At 34.8% G+C, this 9902-nt stretch overlaps 1 protein-coding gene across 2 annotated transcripts in view; it reads left to right on the top strand.

The window, feature by feature from the left end:
• LOC106458781 (epoxide hydrolase 1-like) overlaps positions 1-9902 on the top strand; it is a 29596-nt gene that overhangs the window by 12672 nt on the left and 7022 nt on the right. For both annotated transcript variants that reach the window (XM_022385108.1, XM_022385109.1), the window contains exons 4-6: positions 662-830; positions 3646-3778; positions 6754-6962. In XM_022385108.1, coding sequence (XP_022240816.1) covers positions 662-830; positions 3646-3778; positions 6754-6962 — 511 coding nt within the window. The remainder of the gene's footprint in view (positions 1-661; positions 831-3645; positions 3779-6753; positions 6963-9902) is intronic.

Genomic DNA, 9902 nt, shown 5'->3' with positions numbered 1-9902 from the left:
GTTAAAGAGGACATCGACATGTTTGTTTACTTCAAAGCCAAATGATTTCTCTAATCTGGGCATTAACAGCCTGATTGTAAGATGGAAAAGCATAATCGATAAGAATGGAGACTATGTCATTTAATAAATGTTTTGTTTTGATAGATAAGTTGTTCGGGTTTTTTCATCTAAAAAAAAAGCGGCATCAGTTTCTTGATGACCTAATATAAATATAACTATGATTTAATTTTCGTATTTATTACAAGCGTTGTAAATCTGTTTTGTGAAATATGATTCGAGATTCATTTGTTTATTGAAATTATGTTTTATCTGTTGGACAAATGCGATATGATCTAAAATGTCTCCATAAAAACGTCATGAACTGATGAAAACAAATCTTAAATATTAAACTGAAAGAATAGGATATTAAGTATGTGAACATTCTCTCTTATTAAAACAAATTACATACACTGCAAGTACGTGTTTATTTGTTAATTTCACTATATGAATATGAACAGAAATGCGTATTAACGAGAAAACAGAAATGAAATAATTTTTCATTATTTCCAAACAATAAGCAAGAGAACTAAGGTTTTGTTATTCTGACTTTTAATACATATTTCGACAGTCGACAAGTGATTTGTGGTCTGTTACGTCATTGCTAGTTTTTGATATTTGATAGATTCATGTGATCCCCCTTATGTTAATCCATGGATGGCCTGGTTCCGTTGTCGAGTTCTACAAGATAATACCACTTCTTACTACACCGACCGAGAACAGAGACTTCGTGTTCGAAGTAATTTGTCCCTCAATACCAGGATATGGTTTTTCCGAAGCTCCTCATCAACCAGGTGAAGTTTTATCATTATCTAGAATGTAACTTAGAAATTAATTATTTTGTGTAAGCCTACTTATTATTGGTATTATCAATTAAACTATATAACATGCAAAAGTAATAGGGCCAAATTTTTAAAGTCAGCAACGAATAACGTAACAGGGAATATCCAGGGAAATGCCACAATTTGAGGATTCTAGGACCATCTTCTAGATTTAACAAATGAATCAAAAACTAGGAATTATGATAAAAATAATCACATAGTAAATTAATAGAAAAAAAGGAGAATTTGAGGGAAAAAATTACCAGTGGGACCAATTACCAATTTCATCGAATATTTAAACACTTTTATAAACTACTTATGCACCACATTTCATGATTTGCATTTTGAATTTTGCGCGTAGCTGCTCGAGGGCTAGTTCCGCTAGTCGTCCTTAATTTAGCAGTGATAGGCTAGAGGGACGGAAGCTAGCCAACACTACCCACCACCAACTCTTGGGCTATTCTTTTACCAACGAATTGTGGGATCGATCGCAACATTATAACGCCCTCACGGCTGAAAGAGCGAGCATGTTTCGTGACGGGGACTCAAACCCCCAAATTGCGAGTCGAGCGCCCTAATCATTAGGCCATGCCAAGCCACAAACATCAAATATCTAACGAAAAGTGTCATCAATATTGCATTTAATCCCGTTTCTTACTACTGAAGTCCACGCGGCTCTCGAAATTCGTAATTTTATAGTTATACGTTTTATATGTAGGATTTAATTATGTGCAAACTATTAATACAATTGGCACGTTAGTGTGTAGACAAGAACAATACTACCCAACCCGAGTCTGAATACGGACGCTTGCCGTAATCAAGCAAAACATTGAGAATGAAATTTGTTTGATTTGCATGATGGCTCCAGAATTAAAATTCTTTGAAAACAGATTTCGTGACTTCTTAATTAATGAGTAGCTTTAGTATTATGCTATAAACCTTAAAATCTGCCTGTGGCTAGAGAATTCATTTTATTGCTTTAATTACGAGGACAGTGTTTCAAGTAGAGACTATTTTTAGGATTGTTTGTTTGTTTGTTTGAAGTTAAGCACAAAGCTACACAATGGGCTATCTGTGCTCTGCCCACCACGGGTATCGAAACCCGGTTTCTAGCGCCATGCCACTGGGGGACATTTCTAGGATACACAAATATAGTGTTATATTTACCATGACACTGATTTTCCTTGAGAGAAAGAATATACGCGTAAAACTGATGAATCGTTTATGGACAGTAAGTTCTGACTATGAAGTCTAGGTTGTTCTTTAGTAATTGTTGTTATTCAGTCAGCTGAGGGCCCCGGCATGGCCAGGTGGTTAGGGCGCTCGACTCACAATTTGCGGGTAGCGGGTTCGAATCCCCGTCCCACCAAACATGCTCGCCCTTTCAGTTGTGGGGGCGTTATAATATGACGGTCAATCCCATTATTCGTTGGTAAAAGAGTAGCCCAAGAGTTGCCGGTGATGACTAGCTGCCTTCCCTCTAGTCTTACACTGCTAAATTACGGACGGCTAGCACAGATAGTCCTCGTGTAGCTTTGCGCGAAATAAAAAAACAACAACAAACAGTCAGGTGATTTTTAGTAACTATCTGAAATAGGTATTGAAACAGTGAATAAAATGGGTATAAGATATAAATATTATGGGATTACTAATCCTCTATTGTATGAAAATGAACTGCACTGTAGTCGAGTTCATTAAAATGTTGATAGTGTATAGTGTAATTAGGTGTCATTTAACCAATTGTGATTGGCTATCAAGTAACCAATCGGATAATGCCACAGCAGCATAATGTATATAAAAGTACAGGTATAGTAATAGTGTAGTGAATGCACTCATTTGCTCTAGCCCCCCTCCCCCCAGTGGCATAGTGGTATGTCTGCGGATATCCCCTAGATAGCTCTTTGTGTAAGCTCTGTACTTAATAACAAACAACATTTGCTCAAAGACAGATATGTCTCGTGACAAATGTGTAGAAATCAAAGTTTTAGTTGATGAATTCATGCGTTGAATTGAGGCGAAATTACAGTTTCAGTAGGAGCTACAAGGAAACTCTGAAGAAGTTACGTGAAACTAGAAGTGTTGACAATAAAAACGGCAGAAGTAGAAAGTCCAAACTCTTCAAAAGTGATGTTAAGTAACTCTTTACGTGACACACAACAATCCCACAGAGATGTTGCTTATAGCCTAATTATAAGAACAAGTGTGAAGCAACCAAACAATCTGGTTGAATTGTAGGGCGTAATTTAGGACATATTGGACAGTATTTCAGGATTACACTTTTATAGTAACATAAAAACAGGTTGTAGTGTTTTTTTAAAAAAATCAAATACAATACAATAGTGCATTGCACAATTTATTTCCTTTTATTTTGTATCTTCTGTAATAATGTATTGTTCTAATTGACCATTCCGTTGCCAGTTTTTATTACTTGTGACTCCTGTGTATTACCTGCGTGTTTCTGTAATTATTTCCAATACTGTACATTAGAAGATAGAGAACATATTGGAGGACACTCTGTAATCCAAACTGTTACAATTGGTTCCTTCTTTGTAAATCTACAAAGGCATAGAAAACTCCTCTCAACGACAAAATGATAACATTCCAATCAGGTATAGGGTCCCACTGTTTGTTTTTACTAGAATTATGGAAATGTCTTTACAAGCCATGATAAATGCATCGTACCTTCGAGCATAAGAAAAGTGTTATATTTTGAAGTATTAATGTATATTATAACCAGCAGAGAATATCTTAATATAAAGTTTTTCCTTTTTTTTCTTGCTATATGTAGGCTTCTCCGTGGCTGATGCTGGACGTGTGTTTGTCAAGTTGATGGCTAGGTTGAATTTCCATAAGTTTTACTTACAAGGTGGAGATTGGGGAAGTGCAATATCCATGGTTATATCATCTGTATACCCAGAGAAGTAAAGTATAGATTTATATGTCTATTTTATTTCAATTTATAAATCTTACCTTCGTCTATCTATCTTGAAAACTACTAAATCTTGCAGTTTAAATACTCTTCAGGCCTTGAACTTATTTATCAAATAAGTTCAAATTAGGATATAACCAAAATGTTCTTACTTAAATGCTAGAAAATAAAAATGATCGAAAATGGTTCAATTTAAACTCAGAATATATGAAGTGTTTCTTTAACTACCAGAATTAGGAATGGTGCTTCAACCACTAGAATTAACTATTTATGACTAGGCTTAATCATGGAATTCTAATTACCCTTTCTCCTATAGAAAATTTACAGTTAATGCGATTTCTAATCAGTTAAGCTATTAATATGAAGTCATCTTCAGTTTACTGTGCTTACTGTATGTTTGTAGCGATCAGATGTCAATCGCTGCAATGGTCACTAACAAACTTTTATTTAGCTACTACTAATTACTGTCAATAGATAATAATTGACTCGTACCTTACGTTTCGGCTGCCTATTTGGTGCCGTCTTTTAGGAAAGTTCGAGAAAGAAGGCTTTTAGGGTGTTAGTGGTTGAGATTCGATCTTCTTGCATGTTAGAAGGGCTGGAGGGTTATCCACTAGTCCACGGATTTCTCCGTTAGAACTTAACCCGATTAACTATTTGAATGGTTTCAGTAATAATAATGATAATGAAGTAATAAGTAATTTATTTGTTTCTAAGCACAAAACTACACAATGGGCTATTTGCGCTATGCCCACCGTAGGGGTCAAACAATGTTTCAAGTGTTATAAGCGCTAGCCCCAGCGACTCAGTAGTAAGTCTGAGGCTTATAATGCTGAAAAAACAAAATATAAGCGCTCAATCTCATCGTTAACCACCTGGGAGGAATTAGCAATTAGTTTTAGGTGATAGTATAAAGTATAGTATATAGTTCATTGACAAAAAAACTTTGGAACGAAACCTCTTTGTGCCCAATGTGATATTTCATTCTTCCTAATCCTGGTATAGAATTCGACCTTTAGTTAAAGGTAATGTTGATGTTGTGTTTTACCTGTTAGACAACACTGCAATTCAAATAGAACTATTTGTAGAAATGATCTCTTCAAGTTATCTTCCTGATGGTTGATCACAACTTATCATGTTAACTCTCCCCATCCGCCTCTGTAATTTATTGTCAGATAAAAAATTGACCCAACATGGAAGGAAATAGCTTACATAGAACATATTTTAACCAGGAAAATAGAACTTTTTCTCTGAACCTCGGTTAACAAGGATAATGAGACTTATTGTCAGAATCTTCATTAACTGGAAATATGGAACCTATTGCCCAGATCTTGATTAACTAGGAAGATAGGACTTACTGCCTAATCTCGGCTAACCAAGATAATGGGACTTATTGTTTAAATATTGATTAGCCAGAAAGATAGGAATTATTGCCTAATCTCGGCTAACCAAGATAATGGGACTTATTGTTTAAATATTGGTTAGCCAGGAAGATAGGAATTATTGCCCAAACCTTGAGGAATGAAATGAAGAGACCTATTACTCAAAACTCCGTTAACCAGGAATAAAAGATTTATTGCCTGAGTCTAGGCTAACCAGGAATAAAAGATTTATTACCTGAGTCTTGACTAACCAGGAATAAAAGATTTATTACCTGAGTCTAGACTAACCAGGAATAAAAGATTTAATGCCCGAGTCTAGACTAACCAGGAATAAAAGATTTATTGCCTGAGTCTAGACTAACCAGGAATAAAAGATTTATTGCCTGAGTCTAGACTAACCAGGAGTAAAAGATTTATTACCTGAGTCTAGACTATCCAGGAATGAAAGATTTATTGCCTGTGTCTAGACTAACCAGGAATAAAAGATTTATTACCTGAGTCTAGACTAACCAGGAATGAAAGATTTATTGCCTGAGTCTAGACTAACCAGGAATAAAAGATTTGTTGCCTGAGTCTGGACTAACCAGAAATAAAAGATTTATTGCCCGAACTTCCCTTAAACAAGAAGATGGGGCCTATCACCCGAACTTCTATTATTATATTCGGTCTTTGGGATTAATCTCAGATTTATTCAAGGGAACACTAAATCTGGATTTATCGTTCGAAATAATTTTTCTAGCGTTCCACAGTTGATCAACTTCTTAGAGACACTATGTAGGATAACTATTCTATATCCCATTACTTCTAGATAAAGATATATTTAATTGAACTATTCTTTGTATCGGGAGAACTATGCGACACTCAGTTGCAATAGCTAATAAATTCATATTATCCATGCAAAACAGAAAAAAAAGATAGTTAGATTACTAGCGAAACTCATTAACTGTGTGGTTTCATGTAGATATTATTAAACAAATACTCCAAAAATTATTTTGATTAATTAAACATATTTTTTAACTAGCTGGAGTACCTGTCCCCTGGAAGGAAGTTACGTAAGTTCATGATTAATGAAAACTTATTTTTGGACATGAAAAGTTGCTTCCCTTATATGTAATTGTAAAAAACGAAAAAACGCCCATAAAAACTGTAAAACACATAATGTGAAACCGCAAATTTGCATGTATCTTTGTGTCAAATTTGGTGAATATCCATCAAAAGCGGGCGAAGTAGAGGTAAAAACGCCCATAAAAACCGCAAAATTCAAAATTGAAAATTTGTATGTATCTCCCCATATAACGAGTGAGCCTCTATATCAAATTTGGTGAAGATCCATCTACAGAGGGCGAAGTAGTGGTAAAAAACGCAAAAACACCATAAAATCGCAAAACGCAAAATTCAAAAATGAAAGTTTGCATGTACCCCCGCTTTGACCTATTGAACCTCCATATCAATTTTGGTGAAGATCCATCTACATCCTGCGAAGTAATTACATGACCACACTATTGTAATAGTACCACTATTATATTTATATAGAAACCCAAGAAGCTATAAGATATATTATCAAATGAAATTTATTTCTTTATAGTGTACTAGGAGTCCATTTGAACTTTGTCGCTGTCCAGGGAGGCTTTGCAAGCAAAATGAAACATCTGATTGGTATTTTGTTTCCTTCTTTGGTGGCTGATACCCCAGCACAGCAGCGCCACCTCTTTTCACCATTCATGGAAAAAGTATATTATCTTTTAAGAGAAACGGGTTATGCCCACATCCAAGGTACAAAGCCTGACACTGTAGGTGAGGAGTTTTTCAATTGTATAATACATAATATTTTGCGTCAGATAAATCATTAATTGTAATATCTTGAAATTCAGGAAACTGCTAAAAAGGAATAGAAATATATATATATATATATAATTTAAAACTATGCTTCGACATGTTGTTTTTAAACGATATATTTTTTCTATCCCATTTTAGCTGTTTTCTGAATTTTAAAATTTTGTAGAGTGTGGGATACCTCCAATACTTATATTAATTGAAATAGTTATTTTATCGTGTTAATTTCACACTCGTACAAGTTGGGAAATATTTAAATAAAACTGAAAGTGTAGGAATGGGTGCACCAAAAAGTGAGGAAACAAGGTAGGAATGGGCATGGTATAATAAAACTTCCTCTGTACAACCTCACAAGGAGGCGTGTCCAACATCTTCACCATGCCTATATCGTTAATTTTTTTCTATCCTGTTTACAATAAGACATGTGGACGAAACTTAGTTATGCTTATCATAAAATAACTAGAGGTTTCTCGGAATCGAATTGCTGGAGGCAATACACGGTAAAGTCTGTTTATACCGCACCAGAAGAATCAAATATTCACGTGGACCCATAACTTGTACGTTTTTTTTTTCTTTACAGCTTGTCCCTCCTTTTACAATTATATAAGAAAGCAACAGGATTTCGTAAGTTAACTATATAGATAGATTAAAATACAAATATAAAAGAAATACCAAGAGGTTTCTGTGTATCGACATCATATATTCGTTATTGTATATACAAAAGTAGAAGAATCACATAGATACTTTTGTATGTACCCATAAGTTGTATTATATCATAAACACAGAAAAACTTGTTCATGCACTTTTTTCACACAAGTTAACATGATATTATGCATCATTCATTCATCTGTGTTGATACCCTGTATGTATATTATCAGTGTGAGTGTGCGTTATAATATTAAGGTTTGTGCAAATAGTGGTGTATGTGTGTGTGTTGTGCATTCTATTCAGTTATGGTGTGTGTACACATTGTGAGTGTGCATGTGGGCTATACATGTGATGGCCCACACTCTACAGTGTGCTATGTCATTTGGGGGATGTAGTGTGAGTTGTGGTTGTATACATATACTAAGGGTTGATAAATTAATTAATTTAATTAATTAAGTACTTCAAGCTAGCACTATCACACGGTCCTGGTGCTACTGTTCTAATCGGTGCACATATAATCATGGTGAGTCTGTTTGTTACACAGTTAGAAGCATTCAACAATTTCAGTCAGTCAGATTGAGAAATTTGCGGTTTTGTGAATTTCTTGTATCTGCTTTGCTGACTTTCTCAAGTGGTTCTAGGACTTACAACTTTGTATGTGTTTTTTTATCATCTAAGGGGTTCTCAAATACTTTGAAGATTTATTATTTGATTTTTAATGGTGTATATGAATAAATAGTTTGTACTGCATGTATTGTTTTTCCACCCCATTCCTATTATTACGAAAATAACAGTAACAGTTATAACTTTATTGTCTGTGGTTTGTTTCCCATAATAAGTGTAATCACGTATATCGAACACGCGGTCTCCAAATATATCACTAACAAAGATGGCAGCAGTGTTTATCAAAGATAAAGCCTGAACTTGTTAAGACCCGTTTGTTAGAGTATTTTGTCTTTGTCGATTTTCCTCCTTCTCGTCAATTGATCAAGCTATCCTTTGCTTCGCCGTCTTCACTCCTCTTCCGGACATGACCTCTCGACCTTTATCAGTCTCTTACTATCGCGCACATTAACTACAGCCTCGTAGAATAAATTACGCCACTATTCTGTCTAAATCAAATATCGCTAGTAGGGGGCGAAGGAGGATTCAATAATCTTAGAACACCCCGAATGATAAATGGTTTGAATCACATTATATAAGTTAATTAGAAGAGATTCATAAAAAATAATTAAGATCATATTTAATAAAAATATTAAGAATCTTAATAGACAAATATAGTATTAAGAATTTGATACTAATTGAATTAAAATCTTCGTTAATTTAATTAAGCCATTTTTTTGAATGTATAGCGATTAAAATATAGGGCTTAGGAAAATATTAGCTGCTTACCTCTTGTGAGCTCTTTCAACATTCAAATATGCAAAATATATGACATAATTCACTGAAGTTAGTCCCTTTTATATACGGCGCTCTTCAAAACCAGTTTAAACACAGCAATGCAAGGTAAAACATGATCGCTGCAACAGGCTCGTAACCTCTTTTATTGGAAACTTCATTGCATGTACTGAACCGTGTACTGAACCAGTGTTCCAGATTTAAATATAAATATATAAACACATATGTACAACACACAAACATACGTAGAAGCACACACAATACACACACACGTTTTCTCTATCACAAAGCTGTGTAACCACGCGCACACTCGTCACACTACTTGTATCAACTGCCTGTAAGCATTGCATCATCTTACAACAATGCGCGCAGAGGCGACTGCAGGAATGAACTCTCATTGCAGGTACTTACACAAAAAGCGCTCTGATATCCAAAGTCGCAAAAAGTCGTCTGTTCGTGTTTAATCCGTGTATTGAACCAGTGCTCCAGTTTTAAATATAAATATATAAACACATATGTACAACACACAAATATACGTAGAAGCACACACAATACACGCACGTCTTCTCTATGCACACACTCGTCACACTACTTGTATCAACTGCCTGTAAGCATTGTATCGTCTTACAACAATGCGCGCAGAGGCTACTGCAGGAATGAACTCTCATTGCAGGTACTTACACAAAAAAAGCGCTCTGATATCCAAAGTCGCAAAAAAGTCGCCGAATTTTTTATTTCACTGATTTTCCTAAAACTTATATTACTGTCAGATGCAGAAATCAGATGGGACAAATTTGGACCTTTTTATTTACTTATTTTCATTTTTTCTACATAGTAAGTTTATCTACAATCTAT

The sequence above is a fragment of the Limulus polyphemus genome, unplaced genomic scaffold, assembly GCF_000517525.1.
Source record: "Limulus polyphemus unplaced genomic scaffold, Limulus_polyphemus-2.1.2 Scaffold513, whole genome shotgun sequence".
NCBI classification, from domain to species: Eukaryota; Metazoa; Arthropoda; class Merostomata; order Xiphosura; family Limulidae; genus Limulus; species Limulus polyphemus.
Note: the sequence above shows the minus strand (reverse complement) of the source record. Positions and strands in the feature narration are given on the sequence as shown.